The sequence below is a fragment of the Piliocolobus tephrosceles genome, chromosome 1 (assembly GCF_002776525.5).
Source record: "Piliocolobus tephrosceles isolate RC106 chromosome 1, ASM277652v3, whole genome shotgun sequence".
NCBI lineage: Eukaryota > Metazoa > Chordata > Mammalia > Primates > Cercopithecidae > Piliocolobus > Piliocolobus tephrosceles.
Window position 1 is genome coordinate 159,664,339 of NC_045434.1, and position 26,314 is coordinate 159,690,652.

At 36.4% G+C, this 26,314-nt stretch overlaps 1 protein-coding gene across 2 annotated transcripts in view; it reads left to right on the forward strand.

The window, feature by feature from the left end:
* The window catches only part of DOCK7 (dedicator of cytokinesis 7), a 243,640-nt gene that overhangs the window by 199,043 nt on the left and 18,283 nt on the right, over positions 1 to 26,314 (forward strand). For both annotated transcript variants that reach the window (XM_026454153.1, XM_026454154.1), the window contains exons 37-46: positions 2,011 to 2,169; positions 2,827 to 2,927; positions 4,061 to 4,253; positions 5,682 to 5,825; positions 9,452 to 9,583; positions 20,518 to 20,652; positions 22,198 to 22,287; positions 22,407 to 22,643; positions 22,998 to 23,141; positions 24,573 to 24,679. In XM_026454153.1, the coding sequence (XP_026309938.1) occupies positions 2,011 to 2,169; positions 2,827 to 2,927; positions 4,061 to 4,253; positions 5,682 to 5,825; positions 9,452 to 9,583; positions 20,518 to 20,652; positions 22,198 to 22,287; positions 22,407 to 22,643; positions 22,998 to 23,141; positions 24,573 to 24,679 (1,442 nt within the window). The remainder of the gene's footprint in view (positions 1 to 2,010; positions 2,170 to 2,826; positions 2,928 to 4,060; positions 4,254 to 5,681; positions 5,826 to 9,451; positions 9,584 to 20,517; positions 20,653 to 22,197; positions 22,288 to 22,406; positions 22,644 to 22,997; positions 23,142 to 24,572; positions 24,680 to 26,314) is intronic.

The window sequence follows — 26,314 nt, forward strand, 5'->3', positions numbered from 1 at the left end:
TATTTTATCACCATACTCTCAGTGCCTACTATGTAGTGTGACATATTTACTGAGTTGAATTCTTTTATTTATTTATTTTTTTTTGAGACGGAGTCTCGCTCTATCGCCTAGGCTGGAGTGCAGTGGCTGGATCTCAGCTCACTGCAAGCTCCGCCTCCCGGATTTACGCCATTCTCCTGCCTCAGCCTCCCAAGTAGCTGGGACTACAGGCGCCTGCCACCTCGCCGGGCTAGTTTTTTGTATTTTTTAGTAGAGACGGGGTTTCACGGTGTTAGCCAGGATGGTCTCGATCTCCTGACCTCGTGATCCGCCCGTCTCGGCCTCCCAAAGTGCTGGGATTACAGGCTTGAGCCACTGTGCCCGGCCCTGAGTTGAATTCTTGAATTTTATCCTTAAAACTTTGGACAACTGCCTTAGGGGCATTTTAAGGAGAGGAGGAACATGTTCAGATTTGCATTTTACAGAAAGTTCCCTAGTGCTAGGTAGAGGTTAGACTGAGAGATTTGAAAGAAAAAGGCATGGAGATCGATTAGGAAGTTATTACAGTAATCCAAATAAGAAATGGTGAGGGTGTAAAATAAAGCAAAGGCATTGGGAATGGAGAAAGGATATATTGGATCACATTAGGAGATGGTGTAGATTTGGATTTATGGTATGAAAAATGAGAGGGGAGAATGAATAGATTTTTGGCATGACTACAAGAATAGTATCACTTTTTTAGATAATCAATAGGGAGAGAAGGTATTGCAGACATGCTGACTTTGTGGTACCTATGAGACATCCAGATGGTGCTATCTAGTAAACTATAATAGCCTGGAATTCTACAGAGAAATATCAGCTAGAGATGGAAACGTGTATATACTGGTCGAAGCAAAGATATGGATGAGGCTCTTTAGAGTATGTTAAGTGAGAAAAGTTTTTTGACAGCATCTTTGGGAATACTGGTATTTAGGAAGGACATCCAAGGAATGAAACAGAAAAAGAGTTGAAAAAGAATAGAAAACCAGGATAAAGTGGTGCCACTGAAGATAAGATAGGAGATTTTCAAGGAGAAAGTAATTTACATATACAAAGATATGAAGTAGAATATTGAGCAAAAAATATTGGATGTGACAATTGATATATTATCACCAATAATCTCTTAAGAATGATTTCATGGTAGAGAATGATGGAGCAGAAATGAATTTACACTAAAAAGAAGGAAGAATGTAAGTTATAAGCTGTTAAAGGCGTCACTCCAAGAGATTCTGCCTTACATTACTTTACGCATGATGTGTGTTAAATTGTTTTCATCATAGTGTGGATGTCATGAAATGGACTAGAATTTAAATACTCCATCTACCATTTAAGAATCTTATAATGTCAATCAGGCTATTTAACCTCATCTGTAAAATGTTATATTAATAACATATGCCCATAATAAGTAAATGTGAAGACATAAGCAGAATTTCCCTTTTTTTTGGTTTTTTTTTTTTTGAGACGGAGTCTAGCTCTGTCACCCAGGCTGGAGTGCTGTGGCCGGATCTCAGCTCACTGCAAGCTCCGCCTCCCGGGTTCACGCCATTCTCCTGCCTCAGCCTCCCGGGTAGCTGGGACTACAGGCGCCGCCACCTCGCCCGGATAGTTTTTGTAGTTTTTTTAGTAGAGACGGGGTTTCACCGTGTTAGCCAGGATGGTCTCGATCTCCTGACCTCGTGATCCGCCCGTCTCGGCCTCCCAAAGTGCTGGGATTACAGGCTTGAGCCACCGCGCCCGGCCCATAAGCAGAATTTCTAATTCAACTCTTAACACATGACTTCTTAAAATCCTGTTTTGTAGTACATTATTCAGAACAAAATTCTAAGTTTTACATCCTTTCTAAAATAAGATTTTGATATGCATATTTTATTACTTTAAAAAATATTTTGCTTAGAGTGGTATTTTTTCACTAAATATACTTTTAGCAAGGAAAAATAGACTTTTTAAAGCTTTTTAATATTAAATATTGACTGGACAATTTTTCTGTTACAGAACTTTGCCAGGGTTAAAATGCAGGTAACAATGTCACTATCCTCCTTGGTGGGCACATCTCAGAATTTTAATGAAGAATTCTTAAGACGTTCTCTAAAGACTATATTGACATATGCTGAAGAAGATCTGGAATTGAGGGAAACAACATTTCCTGATCAGGTCAGAAATGCTACTTTCTAGATCATTAATTGAAATAGGCTTGTTAAATAGGCACTTTCCAAATTGTTAAATCAAAAATTGTTTTTTGCTGGAGGATCATTTATTTCATTTTGAATCCACACATCATGTGCCATAAATAGGACTGAATCTTTTTGTTTTAGTCAGCTACCCTTCTTTTTGGAAATAATTAATTCTTTGGTGTTTAGTTCTGTGCACTTATAATAAGTAGAACAGTAGACTTGGACAGTACAGACAAAGCTTTCTGCCAAAACGTTCCTACTTATTAATCAAATAATAATATGCCTTATAAACTAAAGTTTCTACAAACTGCCTTTTAGTAAAATCAGAAATATGGAGAGAATTTTCCTTTTGTATTCTTGTATTTCCTATATCCCTCTGTTTTATTTCTACTTATAGTTCTGCTTGTTTCCAGGTGAAAGAACAAAAAATATAGATAGTCTGCTGAGGAATTTATATAAAGTTTACTACACTTCACTTACCATATCCCCACATACCTGTACTTTACAGAACCATATCAATATCATACAACTTGTTTTGAAATCTTTAGATATTTATCTGAAATATCTCTGAAACTAATTTGGTTATTATGGATGAATGACAATTCAAGAATGTTTTTCATATCATTCTCTGCTGCAGGTCCAGGATCTGGTTTTCAATCTCCATATGATTCTTTCTGATACTGTGAAAATGAAGGAACACCAGGAGGATCCTGAAATGTTGATTGATCTAATGTACAGGTAGCATTTATTTGATTCATTTATGCTTTGTATAAGGGACTTAGTAAGACATACAGTAAGCATTAGATGAAAAAAATAAACACACGAAAGTGATTTGTGATGATTTTTCTGTATTTACATTCTTTATTGTTTTTATATTTATGTATTTTTTACTTTTTTGTAGAGATGGGGCTTCACCATATTGCCCAGGCTGGTCTTGAACTCCTGGGCTCAAGAGATCCGCCTGCCTTGGCCTCCCAAAGTTCTGGGATTACAGATATGAGCCACCCCACCTGGCCTTGAGTGATTTTTCCAATGGTAGATTGAAAGTCCAAATGCATTTTTTCCAGGCGGCATCTTCAGATCTTCTGTGTCTCTTCTTTTAAGAACAATGCAAATATACTTATTGATTATCAAAAATAAGAGGATTTTTAAAAATATTCATAACACACATTTAACACCTTGGTGTCCTGGGCCCCAGACTTCCTTTAAAGGCCCATACCAATATTTTAAATGTAAAACTCAGTCTTTTAAGAAGAAAATACAGTATATGAATGTTTTACCGTAACATTAATTACCTTTTTTCAATACAATTATGACTAAAGAATGATATTTCTAAGGGCACATTTTGAAAACTCCATAATTTTTATTGTATTAACAATTTAATAGATACAATAGTAAAGCTTAAGAATTTTTCTCTGTCATATGACCCTCTGTTTCTACAATTTTGGAGTTCATTAAAAGCACAAATAAAACAATTTAATCTCTTTGAAATAAAGTTGATGTAATAAAAGTACCTTTTAGAAGTCTTCTTTTTTCCTTGCATATAAAACTTCTCTATATTTCTATAATGAACACATAAATTTCCATACTTTTTCCCTTAACTGATTATTTCCTTAATGGTCAGATTTTAATATGGCATATTTCTTTTTTGCCCCTCCTGCCCTCCCCCGCCCCGCCCACTGATATTATCCATTCCGTAGGCCACAGTTATTTCTCTAAGCCTGCATAGTGACATTTTCATACTACTTTAAAACTAAATAGGTTGTGCACAGTATCAAAAACCTATCTAGGTAAACTCTGAGTGAGCTAGCTAAACTCCCTCCCAGCTTGGGAAGCATATACTAATGGAGAAGAATTTCTGTTCTAATTAGAATTGCCAAGGGTTACCAGACCTCTCCAGATCTGCGATTGACCTGGCTGCAGAACATGGCTGGCAAGCACTCAGAACGAAGCAATCATGCTGAAGCTGCACAGTGTCTAGTCCACTCAGCAGCACTTGTTGCTGAATATTTGAGCATGCTGGAGGACCGGAAATATCTTCCTGTGGGATGTGTAACATTTCAGGTAGGAATCTTCCAGATGTACATTAAATCAAGGTATGTCTTTTTTTGGTTTTAGCTTTTTCTCACTGGTGTTGAGATTTTTTTAGTTCACAGGGAAAACTTAAAGACTTAAGCCAATGCTTCACAAGGTAGATTAACATTTCACAGTGATTGTCATTAATACATTTTTAAGGAGTACTTCTTGTTAATTCTCTTTCCACAGTTTCTTACCTCTGAATTATCAGCACTATGCTTATTTTTTCTTTTTGTCTTTACTGCCTTGTAATCAGTTACATACTTTAACATCTGTGGAAATGTATTACTGAGAATCAAAATTCAGTAGAAATTCTTAATTGGCTTTTACTTAACATAGCAGATATACCAACATTCTCTTTTCCCTACATAAAATATTAGTACATTTTATGACTAATACCATGACTCACAGATGAGTTTGCCTTCTAGTAGGGTACATAGTTCTGACCCACTAGTTGAATTCTTTGCTTACCAAGGGTCAGTTATGCTTTGCTTTTCTTCACAACCTGTTAATGGTAGGTTTGGGATATTATAAAATTTAGTTAAATGTTTTATCTTCTGATGAAATCAGAATGCAAAAAGAAAGTTACTGTTTCTCTGATAACAAAGTTGAAAGTTTTACAAAGACTCAGGAAAGGTGAATCTCCAAAACAATTGCTGTTGAATTAACTGTGGGCCAAATAGGTTGGGGGAGAGGAAACTCCTAAAATTCTAGAATAATTTGATAATCGATTTAAGTTTAAGTTTTCACTCAAAAGAAACCAAAACTTGAAATCTTTAAAAAGAATGTTGCCTTTTGGGTATTTACCCATAAGAGATTCCGTGGAAATCTGATCTGGAAACCCATACACACAAAGAGAAGGCCTTAGATCTACTTCAAAAGTTGGTAAGTGAGTGTACATCTACTGTACATGTTTAGGAGGTTAAAATAAAATAAGGTATGTATGCATCATTTCTTTTTTAGAAATAATGGCTGATTGCAATCTCATTGAATAAGAGGGCTTTTATTATACTTGAGTTTTTGTATTAACTCCGTGTATATTAGATAAGAGACCATTTTTGTACCTTTTTTCCTTTATAGAGAGTTTTGAGAAGATCAATTAAATAAATGAAAAAGGACTATTGATACCTTCTTAGATGTCCTATGTCATATTACAATTTCCTTTAGCCCATGATATTTCTTAATTTTCTTTCATACCACTTTTTATTAAGAGAAAAGTTATCTAGCAGTGGTGTTTTCATTTTATCATCTTCAAAATACAGAAAGTTTTTGGAGATTTATCTTTTACCTTTATATTACTCTCCTTTTTTTTAACCTAACCTGATAGTTACAGTTCATCTTCAGTTATTTCTTTTTATACATTTTTATGCTAGAAAATTCTGTTTCAAAAACCTTTTCAATTTATTTTTTCCCTAGAATATTTCATCTAATGTTTTAGAAGAATCTGCGGTCTCAGATGATGTGGTATCTCCAGATGAAGAAGGTATCTGCTCTGGAAAATACTTTACTGAGTCAGGACTTGTGGGATTACTGGAACAAGCAGCTGCTTCTTTCTCTATGGTAGATGACTCTTGTTAATTCTTTTTCCAGAGTTTCATACCCCTAATTATCAATGACATGTGTATTTATTCTCTCTGTCTTATGATCCTGCTTTTCTTTAAAGATAATTTGTTCTGGACCCGGTATGGTGGCTCATGCCTGTAATCCCAGCACTTTGGGAGGCCAAGATGGGAGGATTGCTCTAGTCCAGGAGTTGAAGACCAACCTGGGGAACATAGTGAGATACCATCTCTACAAAAAATTAAAAGTTCACCAGGCATGGTGGCTCATGCCTGTGGTCCCAGCTACTTGAGAGGCTGAGGTGGGAGGATTGCTTGAGCCCAAGAGGTTGCAGCTGCAGTGAGCTATGATTATGCTGCTGTACTCCAGTCTGGGCAACAGAGTAAAACTCTGTCACCAAAAAAAAAAAAATTGTTTTTTATTCCAGGTCCCCTAAAAACTATCTAGGAACTGATTTTCTTTCTAGATTCATTATTGGCTTACTCCTTTTCATCTTAATAATCTGTCACTTCCCCCAGTGTTCCAGTGGTTTGGCTCACTGCAGCATCAAACTCCAGGGCTCAAGGGATCCTCCCACCTTAGCCTCCTGAGCAGCTGGGAATACAGGGGCACACCATCACGTGTGGCTAATTGTTTTATTTTTTGTAGGGATGGGGTTTCACTTTGTTGCCCAAGCTAGTCTCAAACTCCTGACCTCAAGTTATGGTCCCCTGATCAGCCTCCCAAAGTGTTAGGATTATAGGCATGAGCCACTGTGCCCAGCCCACCAGTGTTTTTCATTTGCTTGTTTATGAACCAGCATGTGATTTGTAGCAGATATTTTTTGGTTCATAAAACTTTTACTGCCAAATATTTTCTAAAACCTTTAAGTTAAAAAACATAGTAAAACAAAACAGAAAATCTCTGAGTGATATAAGTTCCTAGTTGGTAGACTGATGGGGCTCTATAAATAGATCTTGTCTAATGGATGAAATGGAGAATCTTCTTTCCAGCATGATGGGCATTGCCTTGGTGTCCAAGAAAGTTATGACCACTCATTCCATTGGTTGCATAGTAATCCTCATTAGGTAGTTATCGGAGCCCTGGACCTTACTCTTTAATGAACTGCATCCTGAATCCCTTACCTGACTATGCTACCATGCTATAACCCCAGTCTTGTTCTCTTCCATCCGTATGTGAAGAATTAAAGCAGTGAGATAAAACCCAGATGGGATGTTTATTGGAGAAAGAAAAGATAGTTAGCTGAATTCATGCTCACCTTCTTTAACCATGTTGATAGGATCACTTACTTCCTCTGACTTTTCTGCTGAATGTTTAGTGTCCCAGCACCCAAGGTTTAGGAGACACTGAGGTTCATGTTAGGGTAAGAAAGAAGCTTGAGGTAATATGCAATGCTGCCCTCTTTCCCCTTTTTCACTTCTGTTGGGAATTGATTCGTTCTTCACCAGGCCTTATCCCTATCCTGCAATATATTGATTAAGGGTAAATTTAGAAGGCCTACTGCCAAAGTTCAAATCCTGGCTCTGCCATTTAGTAGTTGTGTTACTTCAGGCACAAATTATTTAACCTCTTGGTGCCTCACTTATCTATTAAATACATCTAATAATAGTACCTACCTCGTAGGAATGTTTTTAGGATTAAGTAAGTTCATGTATTTAAAGTGCTTATCACAGCTCCTGGCTCCAAGTAAGTACTAGTGTGTTTACTCTTACCATCATTTTCATCATTACTGGCAATTGTGAGACTCTTAAGAGTATTTTTGCAGATTTAAAATATTAGGTGTCAATCCTCTTTTAAAATGTTTGCCTCTAAGGACCTTGACCATTCCAATTCCATCCCTACACTTGTCTAAGCTAGCAGGGGGCAAGGTTTTTTTGCTATTGGTGGAATGTTTTAATTAGCATAACTCTGTGTGTTTGTATGTGTGTGATTTTAATAATTCACAGTAGTGCATTTAGATTGGGGGACAGTAACCTATATTATTAAAATTCTTTTGCAGTTGTATATGATTGTAAATTTTATTCGTTTTCAATTAATCTGATTTTAGTTAAAATAATTACTGGAGCATTTTAGTTACACTAAACATATTTCACTAGTACAACTACATTATTGTTTAATTATACTCCTACAAACATACTGGGAAATATAAGGACCATGTGTTTTTCTTTGGGAAAATATGTTTGCTGATCTGTGAAGCAATGAGGACTCAATGGCTTTTGGAAAACATCTCTCTCTTCTCTTACTACAACACCAATCCATTATTAAATATAAAGGATGGGTCAAGCCCATGCCTCACGCCTGTCATCCCAGTGCTTTGGGAGGTTGCATAATAATTCTGGGATTACTGTGCAAGGTGGGAGGATTGCTTGAGGCCAGGAGTTTGAAACATTTGAAACCAGCCCGCTCAATGTAACAAGACCCCCATCTCTATAAAAAGTGAAAAAATTAGCTGGGCATGGTGGTGAGCACCTGTAGTCCTAGCTACTTAGGAGGCTGGAGTGGGAGGATTGCTTGAGGTCAGGAGTTGAAGGCTGGAGTGAGCTATGATCACACCACTGTACTCCAACCTAAAAAACAGAACAAGACCCTGTTTCTTATTAATTAAAAAAAAAAAAAAAAAGGATAAAGGATAGAAGACCAATACAAACACATCTTGTCTCTCACTCTGATTATGTGATTATAACCATAGCAACCAGTGGCCAACTAGCCCACAGTGGAAGGAAATCTGGTGGCTCAGAACTTTCTATGCTTTATTAAAGATTTGTGATTTTTTTCCATAGGAGATTTACAATAGGAGATTGCCTGTGTCAGCTTAATATTTTGGAAAAGTAAATGATTTTTGTGTCCCAGGAGGCCACGGGTTATCTGATTATAGGAGAATTGGGTATCTGTGACCACTGTAATATTAAATTTATTTTTCCGCTGCTCAGAATTAGTTTCTGCAAAAGTTTACATGCATAGATAAGTATACATGCATACATTAGCCTTAGTGAAGTAATTATTGGGCAGATAAAAGGAAAATGCCCAATTCAAATTATAGAAATATAAATATGCACATATGTGTATGTGTATATATTAATATACACATACATACACATATCTGCATACATACCCATTTATCCAGAGGAGAATATACATTGGAAAATTCTTTTTATTAAGCCTTAATACAGTTAAAAAGTAGTATTTGTTTTTGTTTCCTATTGGAAAAGCTCCAGTGGTATTATCTTCCCCCCGCCCACCCCCCCGAGATGGAGTCGCACTCTGTCGCCCAGGCTGGAGTGCAGTGGCGCGGCCTGGGCTCACTGCAAGCTCCGCCTCCTGGGTTCACGCCATTCTCCTGTCTCAGCCTCCCGAGTAGCTGGGACTACAGGCGTCTGCCACTACGCCCGGCCAATTTTTTGTATTTTTAGTAGAGACGGGGTTTCACCGTGCTAGCCAGGATAGTCTCAATCTCCTGACCTCGTGATCCACCCTCCTCGGCCTCCCACAGTGCTGGGATTACAGGCGTGAGCCTCCGCGCAGCCTCAGCGGTATTATCTTAATAGAAATATTGCAAATTCGTATAATTACTTTACTTTCTTATTGATGTAAAAGAAAGCAACATCTTATAAAATTTTTTCTTATAGGCTGGCATGTATGAAGCAGTTAATGAGGTTTATAAAGTACTTATTCCTATTCATGAAGCTAATCGGGATGCAAAGAAACTATCCACAATTCATGGTAAACTTCAAGAAGCATTCAGCAAAATTGTTCATCAGGTAATGATTCCAATTTCTAGCTTCACTATTAAGGGAAAAAACTGTCCGAAAGCATTAATGTTGTTTTGTACTGATGTCAAACTAGATCCCGTGAGATGACCGTTTTAATCAGACTACCAATGAACGGTCAAAATGATAGTTCATGGCCAAAGCAAAGCTCAGTAACCAAAGTAATGGTGGTCATCATAAACTATCCGCATAGTTTTTTTTTTCATTTTTGAATTATTAATTAAGTTTTAAAATATTGTGATTTTTGTTTCACAAGGTAGATCATATTTCAGCTTTTTAAATTAAATGATGTGAAACTAATAAACTACTAATATTTTTAATGACTGCAACTGAACTTTATTTTTCCTAGATGTTTACATTCAATCATCCTTTGATATATTTCTAATACAAAAATATTATTTTGTGAAAATAATGAATAAAATGGTTGTCTTAATATATATTTAATTCTAATAGTATTTCATTACTTTATAGTTCATTATGGAATCTACATATTATCACTAAAATTAGAATCAAATTAAACTTAGTTTTAAAATGAAGTACACTACTAGCAGTTGATTTCTTTGAAACTAAATCCTTGGCTTCATTGAAATACTGCAAAATATCCTATGGAGTCTCCTCCTCCTCCACTTTTCTGTTCCCTTCCCCTTGCTACCCTACTATTACCTACTGCTGCCAGTGTCAAAGGAGGTGGAGTATGACTATCCACTTTTGTATTCAGTATTAGTCCTACTTTGTTACCTATCAGCTTGATCTCTTCTTTTTTGCAATGAATTAAGCTGCTCTAAATGAACTGATTAATCTGAAAAGCCTTTGACAGTCTAAGAACAGGGCTGCTATCCTGTGAAGTCAGGATTTTATTGTCATCTATTAAAATGTTAAAGTTGAAAAATATTGATTAGGTTTCATGACCGTAACACGTAGGTCTTTTAATAATCAGTTGTACATATACTGTCACAGGAACCTCAAGCCAGTTTCTAGAGCTGTAAATTGCAAATTATAAATGTTAGGTCTGGCACATTTAGAGCTAGTCGTTTCTGAGAAACTTTCAGCCATTTGTGTCATTGGCATTTGAGCATAGTTGCAATTTGTATTTTAATTTATCCTGGATACTTAGTGAAGTGCCGCTCACATTAGTTAGAGATCACTTAAACATGTAAATGGAACAAGCAGCTGGCTCTCTTTCCCTAAAATTTATACTTTCACTTAAAGTTTTTAAAAGGCAAAATTTTAGCCACTGGGTTTTGACCAAGCAATTTATGAAATTATTGCAGGTCTTAAGTAAATGAATATGCTGTTTAAAATATCCTGCTGTCTTCTACTTATGGAGAAGAATTTATGGTATATGGTGCCTTTGGCCTTTTTTGTTCTTTTTAAACAGTTTTTTTATGACTTGCCCTTTTTTACTTTTTATTATACAGAGTACTGGCTGGGAGGTAGGTAATGTTTTAGTTAGTTAAAGACACTAATAGATTGATTTTATAAGATTTCTTATGCCAATGCTTTGCCCACATGTGCTAGCTGTGGGCATTCTGTTGCTATCTGCTATCAACTGAATTCATTAACCAAAGAAATTTTGTTAAAATATTTTAAGTTATTTTAAGAAATATCTTATTAAGAGGTTGTAGGCAGTGCATGGAAATCCATATGTTACACTAATGAGATTCTTTGGTAAATGAGCCACTTTGTCATCACTTTAGTTTTTATCCTTTGAAGCATTTCTCTCATCAACATTTATACACAGATTTCTTTTTTTAACCATATTGTTTCACCTCATTTTACAGAGGTCGATTTATGTGTTATTGCTCAGAGGTGTAAATAGAAAATACTCTATTTCATCTGATCTCAGATGGCATCAATTACAAAACATGCTAGTATTTTATATGCCTTTAAGAAAGGAAAAAAAAAATCCCTGTGTGTTAAGACAAGATATCCTATTAGTTGAAAGATGAATACCAACTATAAAAGCATTAAAATGTGGGCAAAAAAAGTACATTTTAGAATTGATGAGATACTGTGTTAATTTGATCTTGAGTCACTTCACCTTGACTATAAGCACTACTGAGGAAAGAAATTCACTTTTGTCATTTGAATTTTGTTGGGGAGAGAGATAAAGAAATTAAAAGAACTTATAATTTAATTTGACCTCATATTCTGACAGCATTTGATATATTGTTTGATAAGACTACACATGCTTCCTTTTATGTAGTAGTTAAGACTCACAAAAAGGTTTATGAGCCGGGCGCGGTGGCTCAAGCCTGTAATCCCAGCACTTTGGGAGGCCGAGACGGGCGGATCACGAGGTCAGGAGATCGAGACCATCCTGACTAACACGGTGAAACCCTGTCTCTATTAAAAAATACAAAAAACTAGCCGGGCGAGGTGGCGGGCGCCTGTAGTCCCAGCTACTCGGTGAGGCTGAGGCAGGAGAATGGTGTAAACCTGGGAGGCGGAGCTTGCAGTGAGCTGAGATCCGGCCACTGCACCCCAGCCTGGGTGACGGAGCGAGACTCCGTCTCAAAAAAAAAAAAAAAAAAAGGTTTATGTAAATACAATCTTACCTGAAAAAAATGCCAGGAAAAATTGATTACCATTATTTTAAATGTTTCTGCAAAGGAAATAATTCTATAAAATATGCCCTAATTTATTTTGATGAGGTAAAGCAAGGTAGTAATAAGTCAGGTTTATTTAAAACTAGGTATATTTGTGAAGTTGTGTGCTTTGCCTCTCCCTTGTTGTCAGATTTACGTTGATCGAACAGCTTAGGCTTCTCTTTTTGGGTTTGCATTGGAATCCTTGTTTTAAGCCCCAAATAGAAAACCTTGGGAATAAATATTACTGCTGAATAGTACCCAAGTCTTGTTTTTCTTTAGATGAAGCCAGTACTTTTATAAATCTACCTTAGTTCTCTGTATATGACTGTATTAATACTCAAAATATAATCCTCATTCCTATGGCTCAGTTAAGAAATACATAAAGAGACTTGTCATGGTTATCTATGAGGTGATGAAACTCCTTATAAATTTCTTAACATGAAATAGAATTAGTTGAAAATTAGGCCTAAAATACCATATTGAAACCTCTGAGCAGTTTATTACTAGTTTCCGTGATGCTAAATCGACCCCTGAAAGGTATAATTTTCACTGGTTATGACATTAATATCATTCTGTCATCATGTTTATTGCATGGTAAAAGTCTCACAGACTTTATTTTCTTGTTTATATACTTGTCACTACCTTTTACTGGACCTTTAGCTTTGTAGCTGCTAAATTTGTTGCACGTTTGTTTTTTGCTTTTTCTTTGTAAAACTTAAATGAATGCCTGCATTTAAAAAATGTGTTTTCTACCATTTGCTGCTTGTTTGTTTTGAAATTTCTGTAATTAAAATGCTTTCTGTTTTCTCTTCTCTCTTGTCCCTGGTTGCTGACCCTACTCCCCACTTTTACTATTGTCTATTGTGGTAAGTTCTATCTTGTGGATATTTTTCTTTTTGACTCTATGAAAACTTCAGTAGTTTTGTTTTTTCTAAAAGCTATGTTTCCTAGCTAATTTTCTAGTATTCTGATAGAGCTCTCACTGGATTGAAGTCCAGTAAGGATAATCTGTACATTGTAGAAAGGCTCTTTGAATTGATAACTTGCTCCGCAACTTATAGGAAAACCCCATCTGGGCTTATATATTAGTCACATGTTTCACGTTTTTATTGTGCTCCTTGATTCAGTACAAATTATTTGAGTTGGCAAAGCTTTTAGGAGTGTGTGTGTGTGTGTGTGTGTGTGTGTGAGAAAGATAACTCTAAAACTTAGTTTTTCGGTAAAGTATTTACCACGCAAAATAATAAATCATGAACCTTTCAGGAATCATGTGACTGTTATCTCCTCTGGTAGTTTCAGTTCTTTAATGGCTGTTAAGTGTTCACTTTTATTTTTACTTTTCCCAAAGCCTTTTTGTGTTTCTCGAAATAGTAAGAAGTAAAAGCATGTTTGTTGTCTTTCAAAATGTTTGTTTTTTGAGATGGGGTCTCACTCCGTAATTCAGACTGGAGTGCAGTGGTGCGATCACAGCTCACTGCAGCCTTGACCTCCAGGGTTCAGGTGATCTTCCCACCTCAGCCTCCCGAGTAGCTAGGACTACTAATTTTTTCTATTTTTGTAGAGACAGGGTTGTGCCATGTTGCTCAGGTTGATCTCAAACTCCTGGCCCCAAACGATCCACCTGCCTCAGCCTCCCAAAGTGCTAGGATTATAGGAATGAGCCACCATGCGCAGCCTAAAAGCATGTTTTGAACACTTCTTTTTTATGATGCATGTTTAATTATTTTTAGCAGAAAAAGAAATGTTAAATTTCTGTATGAAAAGTTTTATAACCACTTTCTATGTTATGTATGTATATGTATTTATTTTTGTAATTATGTTTGTACCAGCCTGGACAATGTAGCGAGACCATCTCTACAGAAAATTAGAAAAATTGGCCAGGTATGGTGGTGTGCATCTGTACTCCCAGCTACTTGGGAGGCAGAGGCAGGAGGATTGCTTGAGCCCAGGCATCAAGGCTACAGTGATCTATGATGGTGCCACTGCACTCTAGGCTGGACGACAGAGTGAGACCCTGTCTTAGGGTTAGGGTTAAAAAAGAAAAGTTTGTTCAGTTATCAGATAGTGACCAATTTGTATTCAGAAGTACGCTAATACAAGTTTAAATTTTTCAGAAAAATTAAAACCCAAACAGTGATAACATAGTCATGTGATACTTTTTTTTTTCCTCAAAGATCACAACATATTTATTTAAAGAACACCACTACTCTAGTAAAATATATCTTACATTTTTCAGAAAGGCTAGAGAAGATCTCTACTAGATCACTAAGAAAATATAGATTACCCTAACTTTTGAGATTGACACGTGCAAAATAAGTATATCTTAACTCTCATTATTGAACTGAATGGACATGAATATGAGCCAGTATTTTGGTTTTTATATGTTCAGAAATACTGGCCATAGTTCTGGCTCAGTGGCTTCTGTTGGATTTTTATTTTCTTCAATCCACACTAAAGCTGAGTGAGATAAAGTAACACATCCAAGCAATTAAAAGACAAAACAGGATTAGAAACAGCAAATTATAATGAGCAGGGGGATCAACTCTGAAAGAAGGAAGTGAAATGAAAATTCAAGAATAGAACATAGTGAAAACAAGTACTTTTGGGTAGTTGAGTGGGTAAATGTAACACTCTAAAGAAGAAAGAACAGGTCAGGCGCAGTGGCCCACACCTGTAATCCCAGCACTTTGGGAGGCCAAGGTGGGAGGATCGCTTTAGTCCAGGAATTCAATACCAGCATGGTCAACATGGCAAAACCCATGTCTCTACCAAAAAAGAAACAACAAAAATTGCCGGGGCATGTACCTGTGGTCTCAGCTACTTGGAAGACTGAGGTGGGAAGATTGTTTGAGCCGGGGAGGTGGACTTTGCAGTGAGCGGAGACCACGCTGCTATGCTCCATCCTGGGCAACAGAACGAGACCCTGTCTCAAAAAAAAAAGAAATCAGAACATTGTAGGTATAAAACATCCATGAGCCTTTACCTCAGGAAGGTAAAGTTAGATATGAAGAAAGTTAAGGAAAACATAGTAAATGGGAAGAATCTTAATGTCTCTAAGAGGAGATACTTTCTGGTAGTTAGTGACTCCCTGATGACCCATATAGACCCATAACTGAGCACCTGATAATATATGCCATACCACTGATTTTTTTCTGCCCCTTATGCTACTTTTGAGAAGAAAAAGAAAGATACGAAAGCCCAGCATGGTGGCTCACACCTTTAATCCCAACATTTGGGAGGCCAAGGCGGGAGGATTGCTTGAGGCCTGAAGTTTGAAACCAGTCTAGGCAACACTGCAGGATCTCATCTCTACCAAAATAAATAAATAAATAAATTAGCTAGGCATGCCCCTGTGGTCCTAGCTACTTGGGAGACTGAAGCAGGAAGATCACTTAAGCCCAAGAGTTCGAGGTTACAGTGAGCTATGATCACACCACTGCAGTCTAGCCTGGGTGACAGAGTAAGACTCTGTCTTTTAAAAAGAAAGAAAAATATTGACAGCAAATATTTACTATGTAGATGATATTAGATGTGGTTTCTTTTTTCGGTACTGGGACATAAAATGGTCAGATAGGTCCTTCTGATAAGAAATGGAGTACAATATATCTTGGAAGAATGTGTTTTGTCAGTAAGCCACCAACCTGATTTTTATGCTGAAGTATAAAGGATATGCAAGCATGCAAAAATAATTGCAGTAGAGGATGGAACATAGAGGAAAACAGAACATAGGGAAGGAGGTAATCCTCAAAAGAATTTATTGAGGAAATTTGTAAGAATTCTCAAGAAAACACCAGAGAAGTGGACGATAGTTCAGGGGTTATACTAATGTCCTGGTGTTAATACCAGTATATATAGAATGTGGGGAACATAAAGCTTAATTAAGAGCTTGAGGCTTATGCCTATAATCCCAGCACTTTGGGAGGCTGAGGTGGGCGAATCACCTAAGGTCGGGAGTTTGATACCAGCCTGACCAACATGGAGAAACCCCGTCTGTACTAAAAATACAAAATTAGCCGGGCATGGTGGTAATCCCAGCTACTTGGGAGGTTGAGGCAGGAGAATTGCTTGAACCTGGGAGGCAGAGGTTCGGGTGAGCTAACATTGCACCATTGCGCTCCAGGCTGGGCAATAAAAGTGAGACTTCATCTCAAAAAAAAAAAAAAAAAAAGTTTGGAGTCGAGTGTCAAATATATTAGAGTATAACTTCTTGGGCAAGACACTTTTCCTCATCTATAAAATGAGGGTGAAAATGATGGAATCTATCACATAAAGTTGTGATAAGAATTGATATAATACATGTAAAGTGGTCTAGCACATCGTAAGTACTCAAAAAATGTTGGAAGTTATTTTTGTTGTTAATATGATTTTATCATCATTACTATTAGAAATCTTAACAATATTTAGTTAATAAAATCTAAGAGGTTTTGTATTTCCAAGTTGTGATCTGCAACTAGAAGTGAACTGATAAATGCTCTTTAAGAGGAATAAACCTAGTAGAAGGAAAGAGAGATCACCATTGTGTGAAATACTGGTATGCCTATATGGAAATCAGTTAACTTAAAGGAAGCATAGTGGAAAACAACTGGGAGAGGATAAAAGAAGTTAGAGAAATGATGTCACTGTGGAAATATACAACTAGTCCAACGGAATGTTTCTTGCTAAATAAAGACAACAAAAGTAAAACAGATTTGTGATATATTTGTCTTATAAGAGGTTTGAACCATTTAGAAACATGGTAGATGGATTTCTTTGTCCCGCACATAGTTTTATCACCCAGAGGATTGTGGAAGCAGTAAGCAGTGTTGCTAAGGAAGAATAAGCTGTATTGTGAGGAGTGATAGAAAGTTCAGAAAGGATTCATAACAGTAAAGAAAGGTAATGCTAGAAAAACAGGCTAATTTATAGGAAAGTTTTTTATTTTTGTTTTTTTTTAATTCAAAAGGAAAAACAGGTATCATCCTGTGGTCCAAAGCTCTGAAGAGGAAACAAAGATGAAGTGATGTTTTTCCTGCAGGCGAAGCAATATGACTGTGCTTCCATGAAGCATACTTCCATAGTAGTTTGACACTAGAGGAGTCTAAGTTGAAAATAGTCAAATTCTCAGTCTTTCTTTCTCCCTAGCCTCATCCCCTGCTGCTCTCTCCCCCACTCCATTCTGCACACAAACATTTATTTTTAAATATCCAGTAACTCCTTGTAGTTACTTCTCTAACCTTATCTCATCCTATTCTACCTGCTTGCTTACTCTGCTCCAGCCACACTGCTTACTTTCCTGTTCCTCAAACACACTCGGTAGGCTTTAGCCTTTGGCTCTTTGCACTGGCTCTTTCCTCTGCCTGGGATGCACGTCCCTCAGGGATTCACATGAATGTCTCCATCTCCTTCAGTCTTTGCTCAGATGAAACCCACCCTGACCACCTTCTTTGTCCGTTTTGTTCACAGATTTATCATAAATAACTAGAACAGTTTGCTGACACATAGTGGGCACTCAATAAGTATTTGGATGGATAAATGCTTCCCCTCATATTTGTATCTGCCTTCCCCCCACCCTCTATCACAGTGTTCCTTCCTTCCCTTTCCTGTCTACTTGGCCATTTATTTTGAGTAGAATCCTATGTGTTACCTCTGTTGTGACTTAGCTGCAACAAGATTAATCTTTCCTTATACCTCTTTTTAGTATAGCATATATCCCTTTGTTTTGTAATTGTTTGAATACATTTTTTACTCTCTTGGGAAGCAAATCTAACTTATTTTTACTTTCCTATTACTGAAGATGAACGGTGGCTAACATAGTAAACACCCATTAATTTTTTTTCCTTGAACCAAATGTCATTGTGAGATAGTATAATAAAGAGGTAGGTTAGTTTTAAGCTACCTTAATAAAATGCAGTGTTCAGATTCAAGGAGACATTGAGCCCACCAGCACACCTTCATTGGTCAGATCACATCAACAGTATTATGTTTATATCTGGGATATCACACTTTAAAGGATGGCATTGAAAAACTAATAAAATGCCAACAGAGTAGAAATTACTGTCATATGAAGATTGAAAACTGGAAAGTTTAGCTAAAAGGAACAAGTCCTAATTGTTATCTTCAAATATTTAAAGGGCCACAATATTGAAGAATTGGAATATTGTTTTAAACTGGAAACCTCTGAGAGGAGGACAGCCAGAATAGCAGCATATTAATATTTGTGGGTTTAAAAAGTAGGAATGGACCCAGAGTGGTGGGTCACACCTGTAATTTCAGCACTCTGGGAAGCTGAGGCAGGTAGATCACTTGAGCCCAGGAGTTCAAGACCAGCCTGGGCAGCGTGGCAAAACCCCATCTCTACAAAAAGTACAAAAAATTAGCTGGGTGTGGTGGTATGCTTCTGCAGTCCCAGCTACTCAGGATACTGAGGTGGAAGGATCGCTTGAGCCCAGGAGACAGAAGCTGCAGTGAGCTGAGGTCGCACCACTGTATTCCAGTCTGGGTAATGGAGTGAGACCCTGTCTCAAAAAAACTAAAAAATAAAAATAAATAAAAAATAAAAAATAGGAATGTATATGTATATATGTATATGACATGTTTTGAAAAATAATCAAATATTTAAGTAATTTTCTTAGATTCTTTTTTTATTTTTCATGCAGTGCCTTTATTACTTAAGTCAAAATGTACTATTACTTATGGTTTTAATCAGAATTTTAGTTGAATCATTTAATCTAGCTAGATGGATTAATTTGCTGTAGAAATTAGTTAATTTTTATGTGTGTTAAATTTTTAAATAAAGTAACTAAAAAGTTTTTAAATTAGAAACCTCAACTTTCTTTAGCTCCAAAGATGTTTTTCTTTAAAATTTTACATATTTTTGACCAAAAATGTAGGGATGTTTTTCATCACTATACCTTTTTTTGGTATTATAAAACTGGTAAATTAAGGATTAGAGCTTCCCGTTTTGCTTAATTATGTGTGGCATTTCTAGCTTATTTTATATGCCCTTTTGCTTTTTCAGTATAGGGAAAATAAATATAAGGCAGATTAGGCTTAAAGAGAATTCAGAGGTATTTACTTATTTGTAATGTGCATATAGGCACCACCAGAGAATCCTAAAGTAATTTTGTATCTAAATTGTAAAAATTAGCTGAGGAAGGTGGCACACACCTGTAATCCCAGCTACTCAGGAGGCTGAGGTGACACTTTTTTAAAAAAAAATTGTAAAAATTGCATAGAAAGTGTCCAAATATTTATTTTTATTGAAAGAATTTGTCTTCTGATATGCTATGTGAGAAAGTGACCTTAATGTACTTTGTACCTGATACGAATGTGTAGTTAATGCATGCCAATGGGTGGTTTGGGTGCTTTAGAATAACCAACTCATCTCAAAAATTTTTTATTGATTATCTTTCACTCATATATTTTTTTCCCTTTCTGTTCCATTTTTAGTAACTCTTCTACATAAAATTTTTTACTGGGCTGGGTGCAGTGGCTCACACCTGTGATCTCAGCACTTTGGGAGGCTGAGGTGGGTGGATCACCTGAGGCCAGGAGTTTGAGATCAGCCTAGCCAAAATGGTGAAACCCTGTCTCTACTAAAAATACAAAAATTAGCCAGGCATGGTGGCTTACGCCTGTAATCTCAGCTACTCGGGAGACTGAGGCAGGAGAATCACTTGAACTTGGGAGGTAGAGGTTACAGTGAGCCAAGATTGTGCCACTGCACTCCAGCCTGGACAAAAGAGTGAGACTCCATCTAAATAATAATAATAATAATAGTGTATTGGCACAGGGCTGCCAATTGTAGAATTTTTGCTTTAGTGCTTCTGGAGGGTCTTGACATTTACATTGTCTGTTCTATGCCAGGTGCTATCTTTGACTCCTAACTTACACAATGTCATTTAATATTTGTAAAGAGGTTATATAAAGGCTAATGCTAATTTTAAAATATGTAAGTGTTGTTTAATTAATTTGATCTAGTATGCTCTAGTATCAGCACAATTAAGACAGTTTATGTTATTTCAAGCATCTTTTCTTGCAATAAGAAAAATGAGTTAATTTATCTCAGTTATATAGATTTTAAAAACAGACCAATGTGATAGAGGCACTTCATACAAACTCTGAAAAATATTATATGCGATTTAGTCACTTGTTAGCAGCCCTATTTACATAGTTATTTGTTAGAAATAATGAAAAAAGAAAGACTTTATTTTGTTTAAACCTTCATTTAAAATATTCTAATTTTGAATTAAAATTTTTTGCAATGTTTTGGAAATTTTATGCTGTAATAATCTAAACATAATGTGAAAAACAGGAAGATTTCATATTAAAGTTTCTTCATTTTCCTAAACCTAGGATGGTAAGCGGATGTTTGGCACCTATTTTCGTGTTGGTTTTTACGGAACCAAGTTCGGGGATTTGGATGAACAAGAATTTGTTTACAAGGAGCCTGCAATAACCAAACTTGCAGAGATATCTCACAGATTGGAGGTGAATTCTGTGGTGGTTCATAAAATGTCATCTTTAGTTTGTATTCTCTCTGATGATTAGACTTTCAGATCCAGATCTAATCATTTAATAAGCCAGATCTTGCCAAATAAACTACTCTGTTAGAGAATAAGGATTTTTAATAGTTACAATAATACTCTTTCAAATCTTTTATGGCAGCTATAAAATAGTAATACTGTTTATTTTTTGAGACTATTTTCACACATATTTTGGAAACCCCTGTATCCTTCAGAATTACTGCGACTTATGGAGAAATATATAGTATAATCCCACATTTTGTTGAAAAAGAGTAGCTAATAATTGAACTAGAACCAGAACCCCAAGATATTTCTGACCCGAGCATATTATCTCTTTGGCTTAACTGGTTCCTGGTGAGATATCTTTAGAATGTAAAAGCATGAAATCACACCTTAAAAACACTTCCTTTAACCTTTATAACTTCTTAATTTTCACCATAAATGATTGAGTTTCATATTTACTGGGCTAACCAGTTTTTTCTGTTACACTTGTGCTTTCCAACCTTTCTCTGTTTTTGTTACTCAAAGTATAGTGGATGGACCAGAAACATTGGGATCACCTCGGAGATTGTTTGAAATGCAGAACCTCAGACCCCACCCCAGCCCTTCTGAATCAAAGTCTGCATTTTAACAAGATCCCCAGGCGATTTCTATTCACAAAGCAGTTGGAGAAATAGTACTCTAGGCTTGTTTTTATTCTCGCTGATGTTAATTTCTTGATGTTATATTCCTGTTGGTGACTTCTCTGGCCAAACTGACATAAATTGGCTCAAACTGTTACTTTTTATTTTTCAAGAGGTTAGGTGTAAGTCTTGGGAAATATTAATTGAGACTGTGTTTATCAAACTTACTCAATTATAAAAATCACCTTTGGGATAGCAGTGGGGGTTTCTCCTTTGAAGATTCAAATTCGATTTTTCCTTTTGAGTAGCTTTATCCTTTGCCCATGCTGCTACTCAGTGTCATATGGAATAGTCTCTATATTCTTGACCTAAGGTTGCCTTTCAAAATGTAAACCTATACAGAACTTCAACAGGTCAATGCTTTTATTTGAAAATTCTGGGATTAAAAAAAATAGTTCCTAAAAATGGATGTTTATTCATTGACCCATGGTCTGTAAAAAGCAAGCCACAACAAACTCAGTAAAACTAAGATTTTTATACATCAACAATAATGAGTTTCTTTTGTCTTTGCTTTCTGTTCCCTTTTGTTTCTTTTGAGGACTTCTTGTGGAATCCTGTGTTTTTATTGGAGAAAATTGTTGTTTTCTGATATTTTATGTTATTTAAAGTTTGTGGATGGGAATAATGTCAAATAAATATGGACCGAGACCATGCTAATTTATAAGCTAGTATAATTTTTATAAGCCTAAATCATTATGTTTTAATTATTGATATGATTGTACAGAATGCACTAATTCTCCTAATTTTGCTCAGGAGTCACCCTCAGGCCTTCTCTATTTCCCAGTCTTTTTAACTTCATATAAAATGTTTATTTTTCTTTATTGTAGGGATTTTATGGAGAAAGATTTGGAGAGGATGTGGTTGAAGTAATCAAAGACTCTAATCCTGTAGACAAGTGTAAATTAGATCCTAACAAGGTATAGTTGATTCGACTATGATGACATGTAGGCATCTCTTTGAGATCCTCTGTGCAATTTTAAAAAAGACTAAATGATGACTTAACAGTGAGGAAATGAAGGACTTTTTTCTTTCCTAGGCATATATTCAGATTACCTATGTGGAGCCATACTTCGACACATATGAGATGAAGGACAGAATCACCTATTTTGACAAAAATTATAATCTTCGCCGATTCATGTACTGTACACCCTTTACTTTAGATGGCCGTGCCCATGGGGAACTTCATGAACAATTCAAAAGGAAAACCATTCTGACTACATCTCATGCCTTTCCTTATATTAAAACAAGGGTCAATGTCACTCACAAAGAAGAGGTAAGTCCATAAATGAGCAAACAGCATTAGTGAAGTAAATATATTCAAGCCATGTAACAACAACTTAGATGTACCAGAAGATATGTACCATCCCTTACACCATAATATATTAGAACTTTACCCATTTTTGAGTCCTTAGTTTTTTACTTCTTTTCTGAGATCCTAATTCACCCCCAGCCTTTTCTTTAAAAGATTGATTTTTTTTTTTTTCATTTGGGGATCCAAGTTTGGAATTTTATTGTTACATAAAAGTTTACAAATGATTTTTTTTTTCTAATTTCAGTTGATTATACATAAAGTTCATTAAATAGTATTCAGTCAGTACACCAATTTAACAGATGCTCTTTTACTCAGGTCATCTTAACACCAATTGAAGTTGCTATTGAGGATATGCAGAAAAAGACACAGGAGTTGGCATTTGCAACACATCAGGATCCTGCAGACCCCAAAATGCTTCAGATGGTACTCCAGGGATCTGTAGGCACAACAGTGAATCAGGTTAGTGCTTTTTGCTAGCACTGTATGATTTAAGCTGTAAATATGATTTGGGATAATTTCAGATCACAAATAATTGTTAAGTCAAATGAAAAGCATCTGCCTTCTCTACTGCCTATATTTTTCTATCTATGCATTCTTATATATTCTATTAAGAAGGAATCGATTCACTTAAAATAATGTTTCCTTAAAAAGCTTGTACTAAAAGACTGTGATCTTTAAAACACTCATTTTCAGAGCTATGCACATATATGTGAACCTCTACTATGTTAGGTTCTCCCTGATGTTACCTTCCCCAGATCTCCTTTACAATAAGTTGTGAGGATTAAATAAGTGATATGGAATCATTTTTTAAAATTTGAATAATATAGTGACACAATAAATTACTGTTCTTTTGTCATATGCAGATTAGAAGCCATCCCCATTAGTCTTTGTGGTTGGTTCATTAAAATTATCTTGTTGATGATTATCTTGTTGATGGCCCCAGTCTTAGGAATATTCCATGATAAGGGAAAATGCAGAAAGGCTTCAAGTGAGATTTCCTTTACCATGTCTTAACTACTTTTCAGATTAAAGGAACAAAGCCAAAAAATGTCCCACCAAAACTGAAATAAATACCTTAAGACCTTTATCTCCTAGAAATGTGCTTGATTTTAAGGTTTTATCTGCAAATGATGTAGCTTACAAAAGATACCTTCTTTAACACAATGTCCGGAGCACCTTTGGAATACTGAGGGAAGCTGTTTTAGCAAAATCAACTCTGATAATCAGTGGACTGGCAAATGTAGTAGCTTGACAACTTTTACATCCAGGATGCATTTAAAAATGTGAAAAATACAAAGCAAAATACATTAATGAACACAGTAGTCAGTCCTTGAGTTCCTGTTCTGTTTCTTTAAAGAATAAACTAATAAGAAGTTAATTGCAGTAGATAAGAATGTAGAATGAGGCCGGGCGCGGTGGCTCAAGCCTGTAATCCCAGCACTTTGGGAGGCCGAGATGGGCGGATCACGAGGTCAGGAGGTCGAGACCATCCTGACTAACACGGTGAAACCCCGTCTCTACTAACAATACAAAAAACTAGCCGGGCGAGGTGGCAGGCGCCTGTAGTCCCAGCTACTCGGGAGGCTGAGGCAGGAGAATGGCGTAAACACGGGAGGCGGCGCTTGCAGTGAGCTGCGATCCGGCAAAAAAAAAAAAAAAGAGAGACAGAAAGAAACTCCGTATCAAAAAAAAAAAAAAAAAAGAATGTAGAATGAAATTAGAAAATACTGAAACAGTCTGTCTGTGGAGTTTTAATATAGGTGTGGGCACATATGTATTAAGCTTAAATGTAGCCATCTCAGTGCTAAGAAAAATCATTTGAGTAAATTCCGTCTCTGTGATTTTAGAGATAACAAAAAACACTTCTTGTTTTATTTTCTTATTTTGCAGGGGCCTTTGGAAGTTGCCCAGGTTTTTCTATCTGAAATACCTAGTGACCCAAAGCTCTTCAGACATCATAATAAACTGCGACTCTGCTTTAAAGATTTTACTAAAAGGTATTCAAGTCTTTCTGCATCAAGATCTTCAAATTGAGACTGTCCAATACCACAGTATGACATACGGGCTTTAAGGAACTATTGAAAAGAAAAAATAGGCCAGGCACAGTGGCCACCTGTAATCTCAGCACTTTGGGAGGCTGAGGCAGAAGAATCATTTGAGGCCAGGAGTTTGAGACCAGCCTGGAAAACAAAGCAAGATCCCATCTCCGCAAAAAATCTTTAAAAATTAGCCAAGTGTAGATTGTGCACCTGTATTGCCAACTACTCAGGAGGCTGAGACAGGAGAGTCGCTTGAGCTAGGAGTTGGAGGCTGTAGTAAACTATGATTGTACACTGCACTCCAGCCTGGGTGACTGAGCAGGAGCCTGTGTCAGAAAGAGAGAGAGGAAAAAAAAAAAAACAGAAAAGTGGTGGACAATAATAAGTAATCTGTGTAGAATTTACTATTCTTTAATAGCATATACTTATTCCCCTCTCCCACAACCCTACCATACTCCATAGTGCCGTATATTTAATTTTAAAAATTAGAAAAGCCAAGGCTCAGGAAATTTTATTAACTTGAAACTACTATTAGATCATTTAACTTAAAAGCTGCTGTTTATTGTGAATCTTCAATATTGGAGTTTCTGCTTCCCTCCCCCGAGGGAACTTATAAGCAGTGAACTTGGAAGCAAAAAACTTGTGTTCAGATCCTGACCTTATCATTGATTGTGCTTTTCCAGGTCACTTAATTTCTATGATCCTGCATTTTCTAATCTTTAAAGTAAGGATGATAGCTACTTTGTCTATAGGGAAGCTGTGCAGATTAGGTGAAATAATTTAGGGGTATGTCAGTCCCCAAGACTGTCCCCAATTTTTCAGTGATTTGCTAGGAGGACTCAGGACTCAGCATATAGTTATACTACTGGTGCCTGTGATTTATTGCACTGAAAGAATACCAAGTAAAGTCAGCAAAGGGAAAAAGTGTGTGGAGTGAAATCTGGAGGAAACCAGGAGCAAGCTTCAAAGGGTCCTCTGCCAGTCAAGTCACATAGGACTTACTTAATTCCTTCAGCAATGAGTTGTGACAGCAGGTGTGAAATGTGGGAACCTCATTAGAGACTCAAGTGCCAGAGGTTTTTATCAGGATCTGGTCATGTAGGCACCCTCTCTCTGACATGTACCAAAATTCTAGATTCTCAGAAGGAAAGCAAGTAATTCAGCAGGTGAACTGTGGTAGTAAAAGAAAGAAACCTGTTTCCTGCTTTTAGAATTGACTGATTTCTGGCATTAATTTTATTATTTGGGAGGTTTAAGAAAACAACAACAAAATACACCCTGCCATCTTTGTAAGCCAGATGATTATGAAACAGTACATACTTCTTTAGGTCATAGACATTTAGTAACAGGTAATCAGGTGCTTTGTTTCTTGCTTTTGTTTTTGGAATATTTTACCATGACTACAATTCTTAAATGTCCTCCTTTTGTATACATTTACTATAATGAATTCCTGTAGTCAACAGGTCTCCTTAAGTGTTACTATCTGTAGAGAAGGTTTTCTCCTTTTATATTGCAAAAAACAAACAAGAGGTCGGGCATGAGTGGCTCATGCCTGTAATTCCAGCACTTTGGGAGGCCAAGGCAGGCGGTCAG